This window comes from Vulpes lagopus, chromosome 3 (assembly GCF_018345385.1).
Source record: "Vulpes lagopus strain Blue_001 chromosome 3, ASM1834538v1, whole genome shotgun sequence".
Taxonomy (NCBI): domain Eukaryota; kingdom Metazoa; phylum Chordata; class Mammalia; order Carnivora; family Canidae; genus Vulpes; species Vulpes lagopus.
Window position 1 is genome coordinate 105,222,546 of NC_054826.1, and position 25,371 is coordinate 105,247,916.

At 58.6% G+C, this 25,371-nt stretch overlaps 1 protein-coding gene and 1 long non-coding RNA gene across 7 annotated transcripts in view; both read left to right on the forward strand.

Annotated features, from left to right (window-relative positions):
* The window catches only part of PRKAR1B (protein kinase cAMP-dependent type I regulatory subunit beta), a 126,094-nt gene extending 121,911 nt beyond the window's left edge, over positions 1–4,183 (forward strand). For all 6 annotated transcript variants that reach the window (XM_041750876.1, XM_041750877.1, XM_041750881.1 and 3 more), the window contains 2 exons: positions 2,368–2,449; positions 2,773–4,183. In XM_041750876.1, coding sequence (XP_041606810.1) covers positions 2,368–2,449; positions 2,773–2,945 — 255 coding nt within the window. In that variant the 3' untranslated portion in view covers positions 2,946–4,183. The remainder of the gene's footprint in view (positions 1–2,367; positions 2,450–2,772) is intronic.
* A 12,984-nt stretch (positions 4,184–17,167) lies between these two features.
* On the forward strand, positions 17,168–21,080 carry LOC121487784. Its single transcript, XR_005986912.1, has 3 exons — positions 17,168–17,367; positions 18,010–18,095; positions 20,404–21,080. It is a non-coding gene; the product is annotated as an uncharacterized LOC121487784 (long non-coding RNA).
* Positions 21,081–25,371: the final 4,291 nt, after the last annotated feature.

Sequence of the window (25,371 nt, forward strand, 5' to 3'; positions counted from 1 at the left end):
AGCACACACATCCTCCAAGGGCATGTGGGCAGGCCGCGTGTGCTTCCCTGTGTCGGTGGTCACGGCCTGTCTCATCTCAGGCGACTGTTGCTCTGTGCGCCACCAGAAAGGAAATGGTACCAGGCACATGGTGGATGATGGTCTCATCCCATGCTGGCCCAACTGGAGCCCATTCCCATTGGTACCCACCCCCTCAGCAGTGGCTCAGTGAGTGTCTGACCTGCTTGGGTCAATGCAGTGTGAAAGAAGGTTGCCAGGAGCTTCCAGAAGGTTTTCCTGCTGATGGGAAAGCTGCAGGAGGAAGAAGTGATTCTCTTCCTGCAGACAGCATAGAGAGACATTTGGTGACTCCTGGAACCATGGCAGCTACTATGCCACCAGGACGGACTGAGACTGCCAGAGCAGGAAGCAGGAAGGAGCCCCAGTCCCTGACCCATGTCCAGGCAGCTGAATCAGCCAGCCCTCAGGCTTTACTGCCAGTCTTCTGGTTCCACAGCATGACAGATGACCCCAGTAACCCTCAGACCCCTCCACTCGGGTTTGTCAGTGTTGGGGGTTCAAAACATTTGAAGGGACACCGTAGGCCTGGAGTGTCACTGAGTAATTCTGTAAACCAGAGGCCTCCAGTTCCATCCCTGGGATTTTGGAAGAGGAAAATGATCCCAATTTAAAACAAAATTCTCTAAAACGGGAATGAAAGTCATGTTGATTATGTGCATCACAAGTTAAAAGACATAAATGTGAAAGAGAATTAGGTCGGCACAACAGGGTGTTGAGAAAAATAATGCCTGTCACTGCAGCCTTGGGCACAGGGGGCACAGGCTCTCATGGTGGCAGCAACTGCCTGTGGCATCTGGGTGATCTGCACAAAGTCTTGCTTCAGGAAGATTGAGGCTGATGACATTAGAGCCCGCATGTCACCCTCAGCTGTCACCCCCAGCATGGGCCCTGGGATCCAGGACTCTGTGCCTCCTAGAGGCTCAGAGAGGGAGCACGTGTTGTCCAGGCCCGCCGCCAGCCACGACTCCTGGGTGGTGGCGGCGTCGCTTGACTGTTTAGATGTCTGCTGCCATCCATCAGCTGGCTTCATAAACACCCCAGACGCCCACGAGCTGAGTGGCCCCATTGCTGGATCGGGGGTGAGCACAGGCAGTCCATGTGGAGGCACTGCTGATTGGTGCCCAGAGATCCCAGGCTTGGCAGCACCGGTGGGGTCTTCTCACAGTGTCTCCCCCAGACCGTGGTGAGGCGGGAGTTACTCATTAACCTGCACACAGCCCAGCCAGCAATTGTGAGCCGGTGAACTGAGCCCACCTTGGAACAAGATCACGTTTGTTCGTGCTGCAAGGCATCGGGGTGCTGGGCTGCAGGGCTGTGGACACACCTCGTGGCTGAGGGCAGCAGGGGGAGCGAGGGCCCATGTCCTCCCTGGGCTTAAGCCCCCTTGGCAGCGGTGAAGAAGCTGGGGGCCCCTCGCAGCGGCTCCGTTATTTAGCACGCCATTGAGCCTGGCCATACAGGGCTCAATTGTGGGAGGGACACCATTTATTGATACCCGCTGTGCAGGGCCAGTGTGGAGCACAGACTGAGTGCTCCATGCAGTTTATAAAGCCTCCCTTTTAGTCTCCACAGTGGCACCAGCCCGCCAACAGGTGTAGAATAGGAAGGTGTGGACAAGGCTGGTGCCCAGTTCCCCCAAACAAGGGACTAGCTTGGCAGGTGAGGGGAGCCTTGGGGTCAGAGCCCACCCAATGCCAGAGATGCAGCCGTTCCTGCCTAGTATGAGGCTGCAGGCCCCACCAGACCCAGAGACTTCAGCATGTAATGCATTTCATGTGCCCCGTGCTGGCCTCCAAGGCTTGTGTTAATCATTGAGCCTGCGGCGTCTGTAGGCACCCCTGTTTGGGGGTCGGGAGGGAGCCACACTGCTCACTGGGTATGTGACCTGAGGCCACACCCATCCCATTGGAGCACCACGACCTTGAGAGCTAGCCCAAGGTCAGCTCAGTTCTCTCCAGGATTCTCCCCACTGTGTGACCTGTGGTCACCTCAACCCTCAGCCAGACCCCAGTGTAATTCTGACCCCACACCCTTCTGTCTCAGAGGAAGAGAACCCTGAATTCGTCTTAGAAGGCAAGCACATGGATGGAGGCTGGTGGGAGGGGGATTGGGGCATGCCGCCCTGCTGGGTGATCTCTCACTTGTGGCCCTTCCTTGTGACCTCCTCACCTGTGTCTCCTCACCTCTGACTTCTTACCTGTCACCCCCTGCTGAGTGTGACACCCTCACCTGTGACCCCCTGCTGGGTAACCTCAGGCTGTGCCCCCCCAACCACTGACCCTCAATGTGTCCCCTTGGCATCTGCAGGGCACAGCCTCCGTCCTCCAGCGCCGGTCACCCAACGAGGAGTACATGGAGGTGGGGCGCCTGGGGCCCTCCGACTACTTCGGTGAGTCTGGAGTCCCCACCCTCACATGGTGTGTGTCTCACTGGGAGGTCCCTGGAACGGCCCTGAGGTGGGGTGGGGGGCAGGTCCGGGTACCCTCCATGGATGTGTCCTGTGGGAGGCCCGGGCTGCATACCATGAGTCGCAACACTGCACAGCAATGCCCCAATGAGTTTGAAATGCAGACCGATGGGAGCCCCATGTTGGCTTAAGAGTACCTCATACTCCATGGGATATACTCAAAGTAAACAGGTATTTGTTGGATTCCAATGAGTGATCTGGGCCGTCCTGGGGCCCGGGCCCCTGACCACCCTCTCACCCACCAGGGGAGATCGCGCTGCTGCTGAACCGGCCCCGGGCGGCCACCGTGGTGGCCCGGGGGCCGCTCAAATGCGTCAAGCTGGACCGGCCCCGCTTCGAGCGTGTGCTGGGCCCCTGCTCTGAGATCCTCAAAAGGAACATCCAGCGCTACAACAGCTTCATCTCCCTCACCGTGTGAGCCCTGCTGCCCCGCGGCCCTGCGTCCATGTGGTGGCGTGCTTGTCTGTGTCCGCAGGCCGCGGGGAGGCGGGCACCCCGGCAGTGCAGGGCCAACCCCCGGACTCGTGTTTGGAATAAAACAATCACCCTGTGCATTTCAAAAGCAAAGGTTCCCCCAAGACCCCCAGGCTGAGGAGATGCTGGTGCCCCTTCCCATGTGCCCCCTTCTCGTTTGTGGGCTCATCTTCTGAGACCCGAGTCTCTGGGGGCACAGGAGCCAGCTTGCCCCCAGTGGCCAAGGGGCCAGCTGTGAGTTCAGGCTGGCCAGAGTGGGCTGGGTCAGCCAGGTCAGTCCATGCAGTTGTCCGCATGCCCTGGGGCCCTGAGCATCATGTCACCAGGTCTACAGTCCCGAGTATGGAGTGGTGACCTCTGCGGGGGGTGTCCCGCAGGGATCCCCGGCTTCCAGGGTAAGAGATTGTAAAGGTCCCTGCTCCTGAGGGTCTCCCCAGGGATGCCAGGTGTGAAAGCCTGTGGTGATAGAAGGCAGCTCCTCCCTCAGAGAGGAGGAGGCCTCATCTGACTGCACGAGAGCCCTGCCCCGCCCCGCCCAGGCCCAGGCCCACAGGAACCCTTAGAGGAAGGACGTGGTCAAGTGGCATGCCCTGGCCTTTGCTGCGGAAGGCACGGCGGGACCTGGGGACTCCATGACCTGGGCAGCACCGTTCTCCTGGAGTCCGGGTGGGGGCCAGGATCGTGTCTGCTCTTCCACTGCTTTGCAAAGCGCTCCTTGGAGATCTTCTGATGAAGGGGAGGGGTTTTCTAGACACGTTCTGGGTCAAGTTGTGAGAGCCAGAGCCCCTTTCTGAGTTGTCAAGCGGATGCTCCGCTGGACACGTGCTCTTGCCCTAGGAGATGCGCTGAGGCCGCACCCTCCTGATGCAGGACAAATATCAACCAAACAGCCCCAGGCCCCACACCCCCCAAGTCCATGACCCCTTAGATGTATTTTCTGGCCAAGTCCTCGAAAGCAAGAGAGGCCTGGGGGCAGTGTAGAGTCTTGGGGTGGTTTCTGGAGTCTGAAGTACAAATGAGATGGCGCAGTTATCCTGATTTTGCCCTCCCTGTGCCCTCCCGGGGGCTGCCAGCCCTGCCTCTGCCCGCGGACTTTCTGTGATGTGTGAGCCTGCCCTGTTTATTGCGATGTTCTCAATGCTGCATGTACTATTAAATGTGCAATGAAGTACCTCCTCCTGACTTGGGGTTTTGGTCTGAAATCCTTAACAGATGAGGGTTTTTCTTTTGTTTTTATTGTGGTAAAATACACATAACATAAAATTGACCATTTTAACCAATTTCAGTGCATAATTCAGGGGCGTTGAGCATATTCCTGCTGCTATGCCCGCCATCCTCCCCACTGTCCCTGTGACACAGTGGCCCCACCTGCTCCCCCAGCTCCGGCATTGCCGTCTACTCTCTGTGTCTGTGAGTCTGATGACACTGGGTCCTCGTATGTGTGGGGTCCCCTCGAGAGTCCTTCTGCATCTGGCTTGTGTCACTTGGCCTCCAGTCCCCAGGGAGCATCCCCGAGGTGGCAGGTGGCAGGGCTCCATCCTGTTTCAAGGCCGAGTGATGTCCACTGCATGGACCACATCATGTTTATCCACCCACCCGTCAGCAGACAGTGGGCTTGTCCCTTCTGTAAGCTTGGGTGTCTCTGCTCTCCATCACAATATTGAGAGCTTGCTGTGGGGTACGGCATCGCTGGGTACTACAGGGAAGGAAACAGGCCCCTTGCCAACCTCAGGTGCTTTGGATGAGCCTGAGTTTCCAAGCCGGGGGAAGGGGGTGACGACAGGGAGTCACAACTCAGGTCTCACGTCCAGACCTTGGAAGCCATGGTTCTGGGTGGAGCCTCCCCAACCCCACCCTCACCCCAGCGGCCCCTCCCAGGCCAACAGGCACACTTCAACCCTGATCCAAATAGCAGTGTACCTGCAGCCTTGTCTCTCTGGGACCCAGCAGTGGGTCCAGGTGCCAGCCTTGTTGTGGGGTTGGGAAGGGCCCAATGGAGCAGGAGGGGCACCAGCCAAGCTCCTTTTCTCATGGCTGGACAGGGGCCAGGCTCCTTGGGAAAGCTACCACCAAGCCAAGAACAAGGACGCCAGCCCCATGCAGGTCAGCCTGCCCTGCTCTGGCTGTGAGGGGATTCCAGAACAAGGAATGACACCAGCAAGGTCACTGCTGTTGGGCTGGGCAGTGATTGGTGAGTCTAGGATGGGCCGAATCCTGAAGGGTCCCCTAGGCTGGTAAGAGTCGATGGCTGGAGAAGGGTCTCTGCATGCAGAGGACGTGGGGTAAGAGGTGTGGCTCTTAGCCCTGAGCCGCGATCCCTCAGGGATTGTCATGAGACCCCTGTCTGCCCAAGGTCTGGCTGGAGGAGCAGACTCAGGAAGGCACACTACACACTAGAGCGCGTGGTCTTCCCTGGACCCTCATGCTGGGCTGGCTGGCCTGTTCTTGAGTCCCACCACCTCAGCAGCTTCCCGAAGGACCACAAGAGCAGGCCACCTGAGGTTTCTGGGCTCCTTTTAGGGACCACGTGGCCGCCTGGCTACCAGCTATCCAGGCCATGTGGTCCAGGATGCTCAGATCACAATGCAGGAAGCTGCGAGTCACAGGGAGGGGTGGCGGCCAGGGACTGGTGGGGGTCTTCAAACTGTCTCTCTGCTGTGTCTTAGGAATTCAACACATTCTTTGCTCAAATTTCTTATGGAAATATCTATTTGAATAATAAAAGACTTCGCACTTCAAAGCACTGCATGATAGAAATGTAATGTGAGCCCAGTATGCCATTTTAAGTGTTCTCCTATCTCTGCAAAAACAGGATAAGAGAAGCAGGTGAGATTGAGGTTCCTGCGCTGAAATAGACATAACGTAGAATCTAGCATTTTAACCATTTTTAAATATACGGGTCCAGTGTCATTGAGCACATTCGTGACCACCACCACTGTCCATTCCAGAACATTCCATCCTCCTCACGTAGACTCTGTCCCTGTCACACACAGACCCCTCCCCGCTCCCCCAGCCCCACCATCTGCTTCCTGTCTCTATAAAGAAGTTCATTATAATGTGTTTTATTTAGGGGCGCCTGGTGGCTCAGTTAGTTATGCATCTGACTCATGATCTTAGCTCAGGTCTTGATCTCAGAGTCGTGGGTTCAAGCCCCACACTGGGCTCTATCTATTCCGGGCATGGAGCCTACTTAAAAATAATAATAACAATATGATACTTTATTTAACTCCATATATTCAAAATATTGTCATTTGAGCATGTTTTCAGTATAGAATATGGCTGATAAGAGACGCTGTGTTTTCTGGGAACGGCATCCTTGGCATTGGTGTGCGTGTCCTCATGCAGCGCCTCTCCCTGTGCTGGTTTCCTGTGCCCAGTGATGGCTGCACGTTGCTGGCGGCTGCCTGTCTGGCCAGCATAGCCTCGAGTGAAGTGCTGCCTCGCTCACGCCCAGGGTCTGCAGACCTGGGGGTGGCTCCTCCTGGGCCCTGCAGAGCCTGCCAACGGCCCCCTCTGATCCTATCTGCGTGAATGCAGACTTTCCTGAGCTGACAACAAAGCACATGTAAGAATCAGCCGGACATGTGTGGCCTTCACCTGCAGTCCCCAACACGTTCCGTCTTCGTCAGAGAGGCCTCAGCACTCTCCTTGATGGCTTCTGCTAAAGTCACATGTATACATAACAGTGACCCTTCTAAGTCCACTAGAAATCTGCCAACGTGCTTCACTTCAGGTCCTGTGGCTTAGCACGGAAGATCCTGGTTTGCAGTCAGCGTCCCGGAGGGAGGGGGCCCAGGCGCCTGACCCTGTGGGAATCTGCTGGCATGTTGGGCTGGGGTTGGGAGAAAGACTAGGGGAAGACCATGGGCAGGGAGGTGGGTGTCAGAGTCTGAACCGGGAAGGGGGGGCTGGAGCCTCTGTTATCTTCTGCCACATAACAAATCCGAAATTCTGTAGTCCCAAACATCGCACACCTACAGTGTGGCTGTCTCCGTGTGCAGGGCAGGCCGTGTGCAGGGCTCTGTTCTGACACAGGAGCACTCCCAGGGCCGCCTGGGCTTCTCCACAACGTGGCGTTTGGCTTCCCCCACCGAGTGACCTAAGGGAGTGAGGCGGCAGCAGCGGGGCCTTTTAGGACCTTGTCCCAGAAAGTCACTTTGAAGCATAGCTGTTCATTAGACAAGGTCGCACTTGCAGGGAGGCAGGACGTCACAGAACCTGTGGGCAGTCCTAAGGGCAGGGCTCTTGCCGCTGGGTCATGCTGGCCACTGCCAGGCCTGTTGGTGGCCAGACGCCCAATGAGAAGTGGAGCGCTGAGCTGTGCCAGGGTCCCTGGGCACCTCTGACAGGGGTGTCAGTTCACTCTGAGGTCTCAGTTTACGGATGAGAAGCTTGAGGCCAGAGACAGGTGGCGCTGCCCCCTGGCCCTCCCACAGCCCTGTCTGCAACGCTGGGCCTGGCTGGCCATGCCGACCAGCATCCTCCCACCTTCCTCAGAGACTGGTTCCTGCATGGGTGGCGGCCAGCCCGAGCCACAGAAGGAAGGCAGCTGCTCAAGCCCCTGGGTCTGACGTTTTGTTACAGCAGCTGGAGGAGGCTCATACGGAGGCCTGGCTGGGATTGGAGCCGAGGCTTGTGTCCATCTTGAAGACTAGAGTCAAGCACTCCCTGTGCTGCTTAGAACTCCGGCCCCTCCAGGAAGCCCTGGGCCGGAGCAGGGGTGGGGCACCCCTCCTTGGAGGGTGGGCTCTGGTCCGTGCTGCCCGCTGCGGGGGTGCGTGGGCCAGAGCAGCATCTTCCCCAGCTGGGCCCTGGGCCTGTTCCCTCTGGCGCCAGGCGGGCACAGACCCGGTCTTGTAGGGCTTGTGAAAGCGAACTTTTGTGTGCCTGAGACAACAAGCCGGGCAATTGTTCCTGCCCCCAGGGCGGTGCCAGGGGCGCGGTACGCAATCACTGCCAGGAAGGGGTCTGCACTGGTGTGGCCTGCGGACTGTGGCCATGGAGACTGGGCCATGCAGCCCTCGACCCCCAGCCTCAGGGGCCGTGCCTGCCTCCGTCCCTGGTGGCTCCCAGCCGCCCTGGGGGCTGATATGGATGCCACAGTCTTGAGGCAGCTTCCAGAAGTGGTCAGAGTGTGGCTGGGGCAGGCCTGCGGGGTGAGCCCCAGAAGTGCAGGTGCCCGGGGCCTCACAGGGAGGGGCAGTCACTGGTCCCTATGAACATTGGAATAAATACATAAAAGCAGACTTCTGGTTCAAGGAGGGAAATGTTGAGAAATTCAGTTTCTGGCTTCCAGAGGTCAACAAAAAAGGAAATTTTGACCAGGGTCTCACACTTTCTACAAAAATTTGCTGAAAACAGCTCACAGCCTTGCACGTAAACATACAAGTGTAAGACTTCCAGAAGCACAACAGGAGAAGATCCTCAGATCTCCAGCTGGCTAGGAAATCGCGCTGAGACTAGACGCCCAACGCACAGTCCGTAAAAGGGAAATTGGATTACTTGGAATTCCTGAAAATTAAAACCATTTGTCCTGCAACAGCCTCTGAAAAGTCAAGCCGCAGACAAGAGGATGTTTTCGAACCACATGTCCCATGAAGGGAAGAGCTCTGGACACGCAGCTGGGGCGTGAGCAGGATTGGCCCCGAGGGGCACACACAGGTGGCAAATACAGCACAGAGAGCGGTTCAGATGGTTCGGGGCCACGGGGAAACATAGTGAACACCAGGGCGGCGGGGATACGGGGTCGCGGGATCACCCACTCATGCACGCTCGAGTGCTCTTTCTCTCTTAAATAAATTTAAAAATCTTTTTAAAATACTGATTAAAAAAATTAAACCAGACCCAACATGCAGCTACCCTATGGCCCAGCCACCTTGTTCTTGGGCACTTGCCCCAGAGAAATGCCGTGCCTCATGCTCACAGCAGCCTTATTCACACGGCCCCACGCTGGAAGCAGCCCAGACGTCCATCAACAGGGCCGTCCACGAGCTGCCACTGGAGGCTGCTCTGCCGCGGAAAGGAGCCAGCGGGCAATAAGGCAGCAGCTCGGGTGCATCTGCAGAGAATCACGCTGAGCAGAAGAGCCGGCCCACCCGTCACAGGCTGTGTGATCCCACGTGTGCACCCTCCTGGAAATGACAACGCGTGGATTTGGAGCCCAGTGGAGGCGAGGTGCGGGGAGGGAGCGGCTCACAAACAGCGCCCCTCGTGCCTATGGTGTGACCAGTGACCAACACTGGCTGCATCTACATCAACATCCTGCTGCTGGGACCACACTTGAATTCTGTAAGACGTGGGCATTGGAGGAAGCTGGGTGAAGGCACCCGGGCCCTGGTGTTCTCACTCAACGGGAAAGAGAGACTGGGTGAGGGAGGTGGGGTGGTGGCACCTGCGGTTGGGAGCAGATATCCCTGGACACCCCTTGGAGGTGTCTGGGCTACATTGGACCCCTGCAGAACTGGGAGCCCAGAAGCCAAGAGTCTGGTGTATGTTCTAGAAGGTCCTTGGGCCCTAACCAGGGAGGGGAGCAGGGAGGACAGCGGGGGTGGGGGGGCCTGGGACAGGGCAGGAGCAGAGGAGGTGCTGCAGGTGGGGTCTTCACATCTCACACCACACACACACTCCCAGAGGAAAGCCCACCTGGCTGTTTGGCCTTGAGCAAGTCCCTTGATATCTCTGGGCCTTACCTTCCCCTCTCTAAAATAGCTTGGGCACATAACCCCTGAGTATACCTGGAAGGGAACACAAGGGTCCAGGATCCCCTTCTTGACTTGAGGAGGGCTGGGGGGGGGGCATGAGGAGCACTGGGGGGCCGAGGCTGGCCCCGCCCCAGAGTTAGAGGCCTCCCCTGCCGTGTGCATCCAGGCTCATTCATTATTTCATCTGAACCATCAGCCCTATTCCAGTTCCCCTGCCCCTTTCACCCTGCTCCTGGCAGTGGAGGTGGCTTGGCTGCCCCGGAGAGACCCTTTCTGCTCTTGTGGACTGGGTGTTCAGAGGACGGACCTGCACGGGCCCAGCGGCCCCTCTTGTTGCACATGAGTCCAGGTGTGGAGGCTTTTCCGGGGGCTGCCCTGACCTGGGTCTTGTGAGTGTGCACCTCGAGCCTCGGCTTCCCTGCCCATTAAATTTGGTAGTGACCCCCGTGGCCCTGTGTGAAATGAGATCCTAACTGGCAAGAAGAGCCTTGCACACCCTGGCCACCCTACACACCCTGATGGGGCGACACCCGTGGCTGCTGACCGCCCTAGCCTCACCTCGCCTGGCTCGGGGGCTGAATCAGCCGGGCAGTGACTCACTTTGAGGTCTGGCGTCTCCCTCCCAGGCCCACAGCTGCCAGGCTGCACCCGGGGGAGGGTGACTCCTTGTCTGGGAGGTCCTTGCCCTCAGCGGTGGCCTGTCCGTCTGGGCTGACTTGGGGATCCTGGTTCGAAGGTTCCCATGGTGGCTGCAGGCCGTAGGGGCTCTGGTCCCTGAGACTCAGATCCAGATGGGGACCCTGGGGTCTGCCCTGGCCTCGCGTGAATGCGCTCAACCCCACCCCCTTCCAGGAAACTCTGGACCATGCTGACCTGGCTCTCCCCTCTCGGACAGCTCTTGCCTCCTGGGATGTGACCAAATTAGGCAGTTGGTGACTCACTTCTCTGCCCTAGCCTCACCTCCAGTTGGGCAGAGCATCCCCTCTCTTGTGGGACTCAGCTGGTCTGGTTCTAACCCAAGCTCCGTGGGCGGGGAACCCTCCAATTACTCCTCAGTCTGGGCCTAGAAACCCAAGACCATGGCATGCTGGGGGGACTGCAGGCCTTTGGAACCTTTCCACAGAAATTGCTTTGCAAAGGAAGATCCTGTGCAGGTTTTAAAATCAACATGTAGAGCTTGACCCAGCCACGCAGAAGGGCCCTGGGGTTTCTGTGGCTGCCTGCAGGCCGTCTGCTCTAGCATGGACAGAGCCGTGTGTCATTTCCACTGGAGACCCCTCCAGCCTTACCGGTCCATCGTTCCATTTACTTTTGCAGCTGGAGGACTCAGGCCGGTGTGTTTCAGGAATGTGCTGGGCAGTGAACCCAGCAGTCCCTCGCCTGCCACATCATGATGGTCCGGGGTGGGCATGTGCTGTGCTGGCTAACGCACAGCGTCCTTGGGGGGCAGTCCAACCGGCCCTAAGTCTTGGTGCTCTTTGTAATGAGCCATGTGGCACCGGCAAGGTTCTTCTGGGGGCCACCACACTCTTGTCTGTGAAGCTCTTGTGATTCGGCGTGCCTGTGAAGCAGGATTGTGTGCCTCACCCACTTCACTCGGGGGCCCGTGCGAGGGAACACGCAGATTTGGAGCTATGGTCACGTAAGATGTCTAACCAGAGCACACGCATCCGTGATAAAACCAGGCCCTCCTGTGTTCACTGGACACAGGAATCAGAGCCGGTGTGTTCAGACCCTCGGGCTCGGCCGGGTGTGGCCCCTGGGCCTGGGAGGCTGGGCAGCTGTGGTCCTCCCTCCTGTGCCAGCTGCCAGTGTGTCCCCCTCCCCCTCCCTCTGCTCCCTGAGCCACCAGCTCCCTGGGGCCGGGCCCCTGAGGACTCCTAGCTGCTGTGAGCTGCGTGGGAACTCAGCTTTGTGGAGGTGCAAATGCGACCTCCCTGGGTGTGCTTTGTGGTCTCTGGTCCCCTCGTAGTGTCCCTCTGAAGCCTCGAGACATGAACAACCAGCCTGGATTCTGTAGAGACATGTGATGGGGCCCAGTGAGTGGGGCTCAGTCTCTGCTCCCCGATGTGCGGGCCCCAGGGGAAGAGCAGCTATGGTGTTCCAACTACCTCGTCCTGGATGCTCTGTTGGGACCCAAGGCCCTTCCGGTGTCGCGAGCCTCTGTACAGCCAGGTGGCCTCAGCAGCCGGCCTCCCTGGCTCCACCAGCCACCCAGGTAAGCCGCCCGGCTGGAGGTCCCCTTAGGACCTGGTCTCACCTCCACATGTTTGTTGTAAGACCAGCCCACCTGGACTCAGGGAGGAGACCCAGACCCTACCTTCTGGTCGGGGCGGTGGAGGGGGAACCACAGAACTAGTAGTCCTGTTACTAAACTGCCACACTCCCAGCTTCCAGTAACACAGTCCTGACCCAACTGGGCCCCAGAGGGAGGTCAGCAGAGATTGTGCCCTGCCTGGGTTTCTCCACATCCTTGGCAGGGGAGAGGGGGCCCTCCTGTAGTCTTGGGTAGCACAGGCGTCGGCAGCTCATCAGCCGACACCAGGCTGAGTCTCCCTGCACAGGGGCCCTCTGGGTCTGGTCCACAGCTGTCCGCCCACCCTCCCCAGCCCCACACAAACGTTTGTTGAATGAATGCATGACTAACTAAACCCACACAAAAGGCCTTGCAGGGACTGCTTGGATCAGAATGAGCTGAACCACCAAGTCAAGGACCCTCAGGAACCTTAGATGGGGTGGGGAGGCTGAGCCAGAGACAGCCGGGACTTTGCCAGTAGGTGCGGAGCTAGGCTGGAACCCCCCAGCCCCGCCCCGGGCTCCAGGCCCCACACAGCTCCTCCGAGCCACAGAGTCAGAAGAAAATGTGTGTTACTTTGCCTTTGGCTGTATCCTCATGGTTTCCAAATGCACTGCAACAAATAGTAGGAGTTTGCCCTGGTCATACCTGATACCTGAGACTCCTAGGAGCCGCCATGCTTCGTTTTTCTACAGACTAAATAGGTTGCCACGAAAAACTCGACCAATTTAGACAATTCAGTGTGCAGTCTCCAAATTAGCCAGTGCTTCTGGTGTGGTGTTCTGCAGGTGGCCCCTCTGGAGGGTGTGAGGGTGGCGAAGGATGACCTCAGCATCCCTGGCCTGGGGGAGGGGGAAGGAGTGGACTCCCAGTGCCCCGGGCCTGACACTGGGGCCACACCCTGGGGACTGGATTTTGGATGCTCTGGGACCATGAAGCCTTGGTGCCAGCAGACGGGAGGCTGGCCCAAGGGCCAGTTGAGAGGTGGGTAGTGGAGCCTCTTCCAGTCTAGGCTGCTCAGGCCTCTGTCCCCGGCACCCTACACGTTCCAGTCCAGGACTGGCTGCCTCTGGGCTCCCTCTCCACCTCCATGGCCACCCCAGGTCCAGGCCCCTGGTCATCTGTCACTGGCCTCCTGCCAGATCCTAGCACCCCCCACCCCACCTCCTTAGAGTCCAGCCCTAGACGGGCCCCAGGGAGCCTGCAGGCAGAGACCAGCCTTCCCCCTGCACCCCATCCTCTCCTGGTGTTCCGACCCCCAGCTCCAGGCAGCCCTGATACTCCTTCTTCCTGCATCTGTACCCTGAACTCCCCTGCACCCCATCTCTGATCCCAAAGATCCTGTCGGTGTTACTGCCCACTCTGTGCAGGCCTGGCACACACTGGCCAGTCCCTAGACATCTGAGCCATGAAAAGAGCCAATGGGGTGGAGGGTGTCTCGGGCTTCAGAGTGGGGCCCAAGTCCAGACCACCAGCCTCCTTGGGTGGGGGGTCTTGAGCTTCTGTGGGCCAGGAGGCACCCCCTGAGCTGATGGCAGGGCCATGTGGGGACCCAGGGAATTTCTAGGCCTCGACTCCCAGTGGGGCTATGGGAGTCCGGGAACCTTCTGGAACGGAACACATGCAGCCTGCCTGTGAGTGTGGAAGCCTTCCTGTTCAGGACCTCGAGCCCTGTCTTCCTCCCTCAGGTGGCTGCTGCCCCAGAGCAAGGGCAGGTGAACTACTGGACCCCCAGAGGGGGTCCTCACCTTGAGGTGAGGGGGTCTTGGTTGGGCCAGCCAAGAGCCAAACTACTGTTCTCACACTGTTCCTGTGCTTGGGGATCCATGGCTTCAGGGGCTGGACCAGCTGCACTGGGCCAGGGGGCAAGGCCCCTCAGGGATACTCCTAGGAGTCCTCAGAGCCTCTGCTCCCACCCCAAGGGTTACCAGGAGGTCAGGCTGGTGTCTTCGTGCCTGGCTCACTCACCCACTTGCTCAGCAGGCCAGGACTGAGGGGGCTCCAGGGTGGGCCCCTGACCATTCCCAAGATCCTGCTCCAGGCCTCTCAGGCACTGGGACCCAGTGACAACTCAGAGGTGCTTTTGTATTCAAGGAGGGGCTGGCCCCATGGTGGATGGGGCCTTGACACTGAGCCACCAGCCTGGCAGCCACTGCTGTGTGTTAAGGCTGGAGCGTGTGCTCTGCGTGTGCTGGATGCCGCAGGCCCCACCACACAGACTCATTGTACATATGAGGAAACAGAGCTCAGAGAGGGCTCTCAGGCTCTGAAGGACCCACCTCCCTCCCTGTTCCTACCCAGCTGTGGTCTCTGTCTGGCCCCGGGCACAGCCACGCTTGCCTGCTCTGGTCACAAGCCCTCTGTTTCTGGGCCCGACCACCTTGCAGGGCAGACAGCAGGGGTGGTGTGGGGAGGCTGTGGGGGTACAGTGGGCAGTGCCCCTTCAGTGCATGGCAGCCCCGGCATGGCCCTCTGCACACCCGAGGCCTGTCTTTGAGGCCAGCCACCTGGCCAGCTCAGCTTCTAGGCTGAGATGGGGAGAAGGGGGCTGAGCAGGGGACCTGGGCTATCCCACAAACACTGTCAGGAGTGGGGTCTCATGGCAAGTGGACCCTGTTCTCTCTGGACCCAGATGTGGTGGGGCCCTGAGACACTACACAGGCAGGCAGTGGGTTTCAGACTGTTCCATGAAGAAAATACAGCCGGATCCCAGCCTTGATGGGGCTGGGGGTGGGGATGGGGGAGGATAGAGGGGAGATGGGGGGAGGGGGGAGGGGAGATTGGGGAGGTATGGAGGGGAGATGGGGGAATGGATGGAGGGGAGATAGGGGAGAGATGGGGAAGATGGGGGAAGATGGGGGAGACTGGGTGGGGATGAGGGGTATGAGAGTTGGGGAGGGGGTGGAGGGGAGATGGGAGTGGGGATGGGGCCAGGGCTTTCCAGAGGCTGGCAGGACACAGAAACTGCATGGAGGACATGGGAGGGGACTGCTGGTGGCCAGTGGTGCCCTGAGGGCAGATTTCCTGCTGGGAACACAGCTCCCCACCCAGCTCCTTCCCCAGGTCAGCCCTCTTCTTGAACAGCCCACAGAACTGGGCAGGAGCCCCACCTCCAAGCAGGCCAGTGAAGGAGCAGAGCCAGCGTGGGCACCTCACTCACTTCCCCAGGTGCATCTGGGGGCCTCCACCCAGGCCTGCTGCAGCTCCAGCCCTGGGGGCCTAGGTCACCAGCACCTACCAGCCCCTGGGGGTCTCAGCACCTGTGGGGGTGGCCAGGCCCTGGGCTCTGACCACACCTGGCTGCCCTTCCCCACCTTCGTGGCAGCTCCTGGGTCAGCAGGTGGGCTGGGGAAGGTGAGGACTGCACCACCTGGTCTGGACTCTGTCCTGCTCTGTATGACTGTGGGGTCACTGCTGGGGAAAGGAGCCCCTGGGAGCAGGGCCCAGGCTCCAGGCTCCAGGGGTCCCTGAGCCCGAAGGCATGACGAGGTGCTCTCCTGCCATAGTCCCCACCCCTGGCAGCCCCAGAGACACACACTCAGCGTGTCCTCCTCCAGGGAGGCCATCAGGGAAGCATGAGACCCTGTTCAGCAGCTTCCAGAAGCCAGAGCCCTGTGAGGAGGGAGTACTTGAGGTGCCCAGGAGGTGGGCTGGAGGGTCTGGGTCCGGCCTGACCTTTGCTGGGTCCTGGCTGAGGGGGATGCTGAGAGCCTGCACTTCCCGCCGGGCCAGACGGTGTGGGGGCAGGTCCCTGAAGAAACCGCTCCTCCAGGCTGGGAAGGCGCCTCCTCCTTCCTGCCCTGGCCTCCGGGGTGACGGGGAGTCCTGGGGAGTCCCTGACCCATCCTCCATCCTCAGGGCCCGTGGCGTGGCCGGAACACTGTGCCCGGGTCAGGAAGTGATGGGTTGGCCCTGGGGGGGACAGGATGGGGAGGAGGGGGCTGGGGACAGCAGAGGAGGGGGAGGGGTGGCGGAGGAATTGAAAGTGCATTCCAGACTGATGACTCAGCGCTGCCGCGGCGGGGAGGGGAGCCGGCCGAGCTGCCCTCCCGGGAAGGTCCCTGGGATCGCTCCCCTGAGAGGCAGATAAGATGGGTGGGGCACGGCTGGAAGGGAAATTCTTGGCCTGAGGAGCCCAGCTGCTGGCTGCCATCCTTCTAGGCTTGGCTCAAGTGCCACCTCCTCCTTGAAGCCATCGCAGATTCCTCGTCTGCCTTCTGGACCAAGGAAGCACCCCTGGGGGGCCTGGCTTCATGCAGCCTCCCATCAGGCATGGCTGAGTCCAGGCGGCCCAGGGAAGCTGGGGGGCTGGGTATTTTGGGAGAGCCTTCAGGAAAGTGATGAGCCATGCCACCAGGCATGTCCACTGCCAGAAGCGGTGCATGACTTTTGCTAAGCAGGGCCCTGCACTGGCCTGGCTGGCTGGGCGGGCCTGGGTCTCCGCTTCCCACTGAGTCTGGCGGGCTCAGGGCCTGTTCCTGGAGGTGCCCCTGAGCCTGCAGGTGGGGGGCTCTTTCCTGTGTGAGCTCACTTAATCCTTGAAACCACCTTTGAGTCAGGGGCAGCCCGATTTTGGGCTTCACGCCCTTGGGTCCTCCCTCCCCACATGGAAGTGGCAGGTCTGAGTTACCAGGAGGAGGCTTTGGAAGTAGAGGAGGACAGGGCCTTGAGGACGCCTTGGACTGGATGTCACCTGCTCTGGGGAAGCGGGGTGCCAGGCCGTGAGGACACACAAGCTGCGTGAGCAAGGAAACAACAGGGCCTAGAACTGCCAGCTGGCCTTCAGACGCAGTGAGGTACACACTCTGTGCTGGTTCTAACCTCCCATTTGGAAGTGGTTTGTTATTACTGCTCAGGAGCAGGAGCCCAGTGTGGCTCCATGACTTATCCATGGAACATGCTAGAAGGAGACAGCATGGATTTGGACCTGGATGTCCAGGTGCTGAGCTGCCCTCACCTGGACCCTGCAGCCGCTCAGGTCCTTGATAGACACTCAGGGGGCCTCTGGTCCAGTCACACCAGCTGCTTAGGAAGGTGAGAGCTGGAAGTGGTCCCAAGTCCCAGATCTCATGGGAAAGTGCCAGGTAGGCCCGGCCCCTGCCCCCCCCCCCCCCCCCCCCCCGCCCCGGCCCCGGCATGGGCGAGACCCTGAGTGGCTGCTTCCTGCCCACACCAGCTTTGCCAGTGGGAGTCTGGACTGGGAGGAAGGGATTATTTATAATCTGTTATCTGCTTGGACAATGCTCTGTAACTCAGGGGAGAACCCAAGACTTGGTGATGGGGGTGCCGGCAGGAGCCACGGGGACAAGGGGCCATAGTATGCATTCACACCAGACCCTGACTGCACGTTTAATTTCTCTCGAGATGTGGTAGGTTTCCGTGTCCCTGATTGGTGGGTGGGGGGGTGAGGGGTGGTGGCCAGAACATTGGGACAGTCTTCCCGAAAGAAGGTGGGGGCTAGGGCCAGGAGGCGACATTGGGTGGGCACCAGTCAGGTTTCCCAGGCATTTTGAGGCTGAGTCACCAATAATTCCATGACACATGGGATGTATGCTCAGAGGGCTTCAGGGTTGGCTCCCAGGCCATGGTCTGAACAGCTGGAAGGATGGTATCCCCAGGGTCAGAGCTTGCAGTTTCGTGTTAAGGTTGGCTTGTGTGTTGGACACCCAGGCAGATGTGCTGAGTGGAGCCTGGGGCTCAGGAGGGAGCTCTGGGGTTTGAGATCTTGGCGATGGGGGGAGTGGAGGATGGGACATAGGGATGGCAGGCCACCATTTCTGGCCAAGGAGAGCATCCTGTGAGAAGGAGCTTCTTCAGTCTTGAGAGAAACCAGGGGCACAGCGTTCCTGCTCAGTGTGAACGAGGAAGCCCAAGCTGCTTCTGGCAGCCCTCTTGTCACCATGAGGGAGGGGATCTGCTGAAGGAAGATGTCAAGGGGGAGAAGACCACTAACATACAGAGCTGGATCCTTGATCAGACCTCTCCTGAATCATGACATCTGTACTTCCCAGTAAGATCCCTCATCGTTTAAGCCAGGTTGGGCTGAGTTTCCTTCCCTGAAGCTGAAAACATCCAGCCGAGGACTATCAGGAGGCAGGTAAACCCCTTGCTCCTGTGTTTGTCTCCCCTCCACCTTCTGGGAGGTCAGCCCATGAGGGTAGGGATGCTGTTACGCACGGCACGGTCTCCATGGTCAGTGTCTGTTGTTGATTGAATGTGTCTCACGGGTGTCAAAGCAGGATCCAGAAATAATCCCCATGTATACCACAGTTTGGGTTTCAGGGGCTGGTGGCTTTATTTTGGATTCTCTGGGTGCTGGGCTCACTGTGATCATAGCTGGACATGGAGGTTTGAAGGGCTGAGCTCAGCACTGTCCTAGGTAAATGGGAGCTGGTAGCGTGGGGCACAGAGGGACCCCGGGGGGTGGCCCTATGATGAGCAGTGGCTACGCTGCCAAGGCTGCCCCACCCAGGCTCCTGTGGCCCAGGGGTGGAGGAGCTCTGAGCTGCAGGTGGAATCACTACTGAGCGCCTGCTGCACGCCAGGCAGTGTCTACACCACACACAGCACGCTCCATACCCCGCTAATGAATCAGGGCAGAATTTCGGCTGCCCTCTGGCTCTGTGCTGAGCACGTCCCAAGCGTTACCTGCTGTTGTTATTCCCACCATCTTTGAGGCCACAGGGGCTCAGAGAGGTGAAGCCACTTGCCACAGGTGGCCAGCCTAGCCAGCTGGTGGTGGAAGGCAGCCTCAGACCTAGGCTGGCTCCCCTCAGGGCCTCGGGCCTGAGCTCTTTCCTGCCCCTTCGACACCCCCATGGGCAGGTGCATAGTAGGGGCTCAGGGAGCTGGGGGACCCATATGCTGCTCACCAGAGGGATGCTTGGGCTGCAGAGGCTGCCAGCACCCCCCCCCCCCCATCTCCTGAGGGTCACAGCAGGACAAGGATAAGATTATCTGACGTACTTTGCTCTCTCCTGTCGAGAAAAACAGCCACAGATGAAAATAGCTTCTCCAGCAGTCACAGACAGGGAGGGGTTGTCAAGCTCCCCCTCTGCTGGGCCCACAGCCCTCGTCCCCGGGGAGGAAGGACACTGTCGGGGTCACTCAGAGCAGAGGTGTGAGCCCTGAGCTCCAGGGCCCCCTCCCGGGTGCCCCAGCCAACAGGGGTTAGGGGTTGCCCGGCCAGGATGGAGCAGCCTTCCAGGGCAGGCCAGGGTCAGGGTCGGGGGACATTTGGAGGCCCACAGGCTGCCCAAGAAGGCCTGCACTTGGGGCCCAGCAAGGCCCTTTGGAGCATTGCACCCCTTCCCCTGGCCCATCAGCATCCCAGAGCAGCCCATGAGATGCAGCCTGGAAACTCTGAAAAGGCCCCCACCTACCTTAGCGTGGACGAGGGGACCCAAGGGAGCAGCACTGCCTGCCTCCCTGGAGACGCAGGAGGAGGGTCACCTGGGCCACTGCTGATTCAGAGGGAACCCGAGGCCCCTGTTTGCTTCAGATGCCTGGGTGTCTCTTCTAAAATAGAAGTGTCTGAATTCCTCAGACATCACAGACCACCTGAATGTGGGGTGGAAGGAAGCTGACCAGCGGCTCCACGCCCTGCCCCCGCCGTGGGTAGAGCCCCATCTCTGGCCCTTTCCACAGCACGGGAAACTGTCTTTGCCACCGCCCCAGGAGGGGACACAGTTTCCAACCAGAGGGCCAGGAAAACAAGGCCTGCTCACACCTGGGATTTTAGGTTGTTTCCAGTGTTTGTGGTGTGAGTCCCGCCCCCAGGGCCCCTCGCGCACTAGGCCACTCTGCGGCTGGGCCATTTTCTTAGGCCAGGTGCCCAGACGTGGGGCTGCAGGGTCAGGTCACAGCCACGTCCACCGCAGAGGGTGCCAAGTGGCTGTCAGCATCGCGGCAGCCCCCTCCCTGGCCCCCCTGCCCCCCCTGAGTCCTCCGGAGGCGCAGCCAAGTGCAGTCCCCGCTGGTCCGCGTCCTCATTCCCCCTGTCTGCGTCAGTCTGTGGTTTTCTGAAGAGAGAACCGGAGCAGAGACCCAGCAGATAAATGTCTTTTAACCTTTGGCTAATGCACTTGTTCTAGGTGGATGGAAAGTACGCGGGGAGCCAGGGACAGGGGAGCCCTGACTCTTCAGGGCCCGCAGTAAAGGATTCCATCTGTTCCGGTTTTTAAATTTTTACCCTATGTTTTGAATTTTTATACTGTCAAATTGGATGTTTGTTTGTTTTTTAAAAGTAAACACTGTGGCTCTCCTGCTGCTCTTTGATTTGTGATTTGTTTTGTCCTCTGGAGCTCTTAGATTCTCTGCCTTCTAGAAGTTTGATAAATGATGGGAAAATTAGAGAATAGGAATTGGCATTTCTTTTCATAACTTTATATTTTCAAAAATTTCAGCCTTACGGGAAAGTCATAAAAATGGTGCCATGAATGGATGTGACCCCTTCCTCTCTCATGTTCCCGGCGGCATGCTCCAGGGTCCGCCGAGTCCGTCTGTCCTCTAGCCATCATCGGTCTATCGATCGGCCAATCTCTGTCATTCATCTATCATCTCCATTCCCCAACCCCAACCACTAAGAATAAGCTGCAGAAGTCATGCCAGTTCACCCCACGTTCCACGGCACCTCTGGACATACAGGGGGTTTTCCTGCGCCCCCAGGGCAGCATCACCAGGATCGGTCCTGGGTGTCGTGGTTTGGGTAGAGCCTTCCAGACGCTTCTGCCTGCCCTCCCCGGAACAGCCCCTCGGATGCTTCTCCACGACAGTGATGTTCTGAGATCAGAGGAGGTGTTCTTGGATTGCCTCTCCTTCCGGAGGCGTCCCTGTGCTTCCTCGAGGCTGAGCCAGACAAGACACACTGGCAGGAGTGCAGCAGGTGATGCTGAGAGCCTCTGGCAGCAAGATGCACACATTCCCATTTGTTCTGAACGTTAACCATTTTTTGATCCGTCTGACATGGATTTCGTGTTGGCGGTAAAGTGGATTTCAATCAGGTCAATTTTCTAAACTGTCTTATTGAATAAACAGGCTTGTGGTTCCCGATGCGTTTGTCACGCGAGAGCCGAGCTATCTGACTATTGTAGCTCGATGACCTGTTTGCTTCTTCCTCATACAAGCCCAGGCTCTGGTTCCTTCCAGAAGCCTCTGTGCTTCCCACACACATCTTCAGCCCCTCGGCTCTGGCCTCACCGGCTCCTTCGGATCTCCCCTCCCCATGGTGAGTGAGGTCCCTACTGTGGACCCCACGATTCTGGTCTGATTTGTGCTCCCATCAGGGAGCTGTGAGCCCCTCCGACCTCGGGAGGCTCTTCCTTTGTCCGGGGCCGTGTCCCTGGAGGGCAAGCCCTCACTGCCTTCCCTTTGGGAAGCGTGGCAGGCCTGCCTGTCCCCATGTCCTGGTCCCAGCCTGACACTCTGACCTCTGCCAGGGCCAGGGCTGTGTCCTGTCTGTCTGATAGTCAAGGGGCACTGTAGGCCCTTCCCATGCCATCCCCGGTCACAGACCCAAGGGGGACTGGGGTAGGTGGGGGTGGCTCTGGGTTCAAACTGGGCGACCAGCCCCATCCTGGAAATTCACACCCACAACTCAGGAATGTGGCCATGAGTCCTGTAGACCTCAGGGGGCAGGGGAGGGGAACAGGGGATTTTCTGTTCTGACCTTCGAGGCTGGCAGCTAAACTTTCTATCTGCGCTGCCACATTCTGTGTTCCTTGCCCCAGCCTTTCAGTGACTTCTACACCCCCAGAATGAAATCTAGATGCCTTACTGTCTCAAGGTGTGTGTGATCTGCCCCACTGCCTACCTCTTTCTGCTCACCCACCTTCTCCCACCATCCCTGCCCCTTGTTCCTCGAACAATCCAAGGCAGTTCCTGCCTCAGGGCCTTTGCACATGCTGTGGCTGTCTCTGCCTAGAATGCTGGATCTAGACTTTCTAGATGGCTAATTGTCTCCCTCTCAAATAGGCCTGACTGACCACCCCAGAAATATGTTACTTGAAACAGTATATGCTTATATATTGTTTGCTTCTTGAGGTACCCTGGGCTCTGGGGTGGGGGTATGTTTTGGCTTTCTGTTCCTACACTCCACAGAGTGCCTGGCACATGAGTATTTGCTGAATGTGTGAGTGACTGTTCCTTAAATCAACCCTCTGAGCTGGCCGTTACCTGGAAGAAGCCAGTTTGCTTCAAGGTCACATAGCGATTGAGGCTGGAAGGGGTGTAACTGAGCCCTGGTTCTGCTGGTCTCGGGGCCTCGGAGGCTGCAGAGCTCTGCTGGTTTCCAGGCTGGATGTGGCCTACCCCCCACTCACTAGATTACTTGACAGTGCTGGCGTGAACTCCACGTGTCTAGACTAGCTTTACCCAATAGAAACCTCGTTTTAGCCACGTAGGATATTTCAAATGCTCTAGTAGCCATGTAAAAGGAAAAACAGGTGAAATTAATTGTAGTAATATAGTTTATTTAACTCAATACATTGAAAATGCTGTCATTTCAACATATAATTAATATAAAAATTAATAATGAGAAATTTTGCAGTCTTTTCCTTTATATGAAGCCCTCTTGGCCACGTGTGCTTTGCATGTTCAGCTCGTCACCCTGGGGAGCAGCCATGTTTCACACGCCCAGTGGCCACAGGTGGCTGGTGGCTCCTGCACTAGACATCCAGGGCTGGCCTTCAAGCTACCAACCGTCCCTTAGCGTAGATCTTCATGCACAAAATAGTCACAAGATGATTGTGGGCTCAGAGCTATTTTAAACCCTGTTTCTGTTTGTGTATTTAAAAAGGAAAATAGGGGCAGCCCGGGTGGCTCAGCGGTTTAGCGCCGCCTTCAGCCCTGGGCCTGGTCCTGGAGACCCGGGATCGAGTCCCACGTCGGGCTCCCTGCATGGAGCCTGCTTCTCCCTCTGCCTGTGTCTCTGCCTCTCTCTCTCTCTCTCTCTCATGAATAAATAAATAAAATCTTTAAAAACAATAAAATAAAATAAAAAGGAAAATAAAAACATTTAATAGTTGAGTAAAAAACAACATTGAGAATGCCTTCCGGGCGGGTTGGCAGGTTTATCACTCTCCTGGGGAGCCTGGACTGGGACGGCCCCATCCCTAGCCCCTGGGGCCTGGGGCGGCCTGAAGTAACCACCTGTGACCGCCCTCACTGGGACCCCGGTCTTTAAGACGCTGAGATTGCTCTGGGATCAGTGACCCAGAGACAAAGGGAAATGTGGTGTTCCGTCATTACAAAAGGTTCTAAAAATCCGTCCTGGTTCTGGGCAGAGGCCTGGGTCTGGATGGCCGGTGGGCCCCCTTTCACTGGGACCCAGCCTGGGCGCCGCAGTCCTGCAGCTGTGTGTGTGTCTGCTTTTCCTGCGAGCAGGGAGGCTCACTGGCCCTGGTAAGGGTGGTTGACTCCCGTTCACCAGAGAGAACTGAGACGGGGCAGTCTAAGCACAGACACATGAACAAGGCCAAGGCCAAGGGGCAGAGGCCAGCCAGGACCTGGGGTGTGCTCCTCATTGCCCTGTGTATGTTGAGACTAGGGACCAAGTGCGCATGGCCTCCAGCCCTGGGGGCTCTGGTGCCCGTGGCTGCAGCATCCTTCCTGCTCCTGGCTGTGAGCTGCAGGACCAATGCTACCTGAGTAATTCTGCTCTGATGTATTAACAGAGCTTGTGCAGAGGAGCCCGTGCCGTCAGAGCTGCCTGCCTGGGGTGTGCCACTCCTTGGCTCCGGCCCTGTGGACAAACGGCCTGGCTTCTTGGTCTCTGGAATGCCCCATCTGTAAAATGGGGAGAGGTGGGAGAGATTGCCACTCCTCCGTGTCTCTGTGAGTTAAATGAAATCACGCAGGGACTGAGGAGCTCAGTGAGTGTGAGTCAGGACTCCCACAGGGAAGTAACATCACGGCAAGAAGGGAACATCCACTGGTGCCAGGGCCCAGGCGAGCAGCAGCAGGTAGGAGGTGAGGTGGGTTTAGTGGGACATGCAGGCTGCACACCATACGAGGTGCTTAATAAAGGCAGATGTCCCCACAGTTGGCCCCCTACTGTGCCCTTCCCATTCCTCCCTGGCTCTGGGGTCACAGGCAGAGCCCGGAGGCGAGCAGCAAGGGGCAGACAGACGCCCAACCAGTCACCCCAGCTGCATGGCAGCCCCTCTCTCCGCCTATTCCGAGCACCTGACTCACTTTAATTATGGGCCTGCAGGCACGTCGGGGCGCGCCGGAGACGCCCGAGATAGCCTGGAAGCACCAGCTCTGGGGGGCGACCGGACATCCCGGCTGCCAGGTGCACCTTCACCTCCTGCCAGCACCTCCCCACCCTGGATATCCCCCCCGCCGCCCCCTCCTTCCTCCAGGGGCCCTCTGGCCGGCCTCCGTGGATAGTGCTGGGGCCTTGGGTCGGAATGGCCCAGGGGCAGCATGCGGGGCGGGCCTCCCTCCCGCACAAAGCTGGGCGCCGGCCTGGGGGTCCGTGCCTGGCTGGGGCCTGGGCGGGGATGCCCGCAGAGCCGGGAACACCGCGCCCACGCGACCGATTCCAATGTATATTTAGCCTCATTATCAAATGTTTGCAATGAACCGTGTGAACCGCCTAATAGCGGCTGGAAGTGAAACTCAATCCTGGCTAGAAAGAAGCACGTGACCACGCCGGATCAGCTAGGATCGCAGACCGGCGGGCTGGGCAGGTGCAGTAGCCCTCACGCGCCTGGCCTCTGGACTTAGGGTCTCCTCCCCGGGGTGAGCATCCCAAGCCCACCTCCTCACCCAGCCTCCCCTTTCCAGGGACTAAAAGGAGGCTGCTTGGAACCTGAACGGGCTGGGCTGGGTGTCAAGAGGAACCAGGGCTGGGGGAGGGAGCCGAGACGTGTGGGTTCTCTTCCAAGTTGATGACCTCTTGGTCAAGTCACTTCTTCTGTCTTCGTGTCCAATTCTCGGAAACTGGGCTCCTGAGCCTATTTCTGCCAGTTTTTTTTTGGGGGGGGGGTCAGGGAAGGGTGGGGCATGTGGGGCTGGGGGTCCTTGCCCCACTGCAGCCAAAGCCTGCACTTTGTCCCAAGTCCCCCCCAGAGGCGCCGGTGGTGTGGTTTTTGCCACCCTCCTGCCGGCCGCCGCTGTTGTCTGGTCGCTATGACGACTCACCGAGGTTTTATTTTTAATAGCCGCCAGCGATTAGAGGGACACCGGCGCCGCCCCCCCCCCCCCCCCCCCCCCCCGCAGCTCTCCAGTCCGGGGGCGGGAAGCACCCAGGCCTCGCCCTTGCTTTCCACCCTCCAGCTGGCCTGAGACTCCCGGCAAAGGCGCCCCCTTAACTCCCCTGCTGGCCGCAAACTCCAGCTGGGCATCCCTGAAGTGCCCCAGAGGGAAGC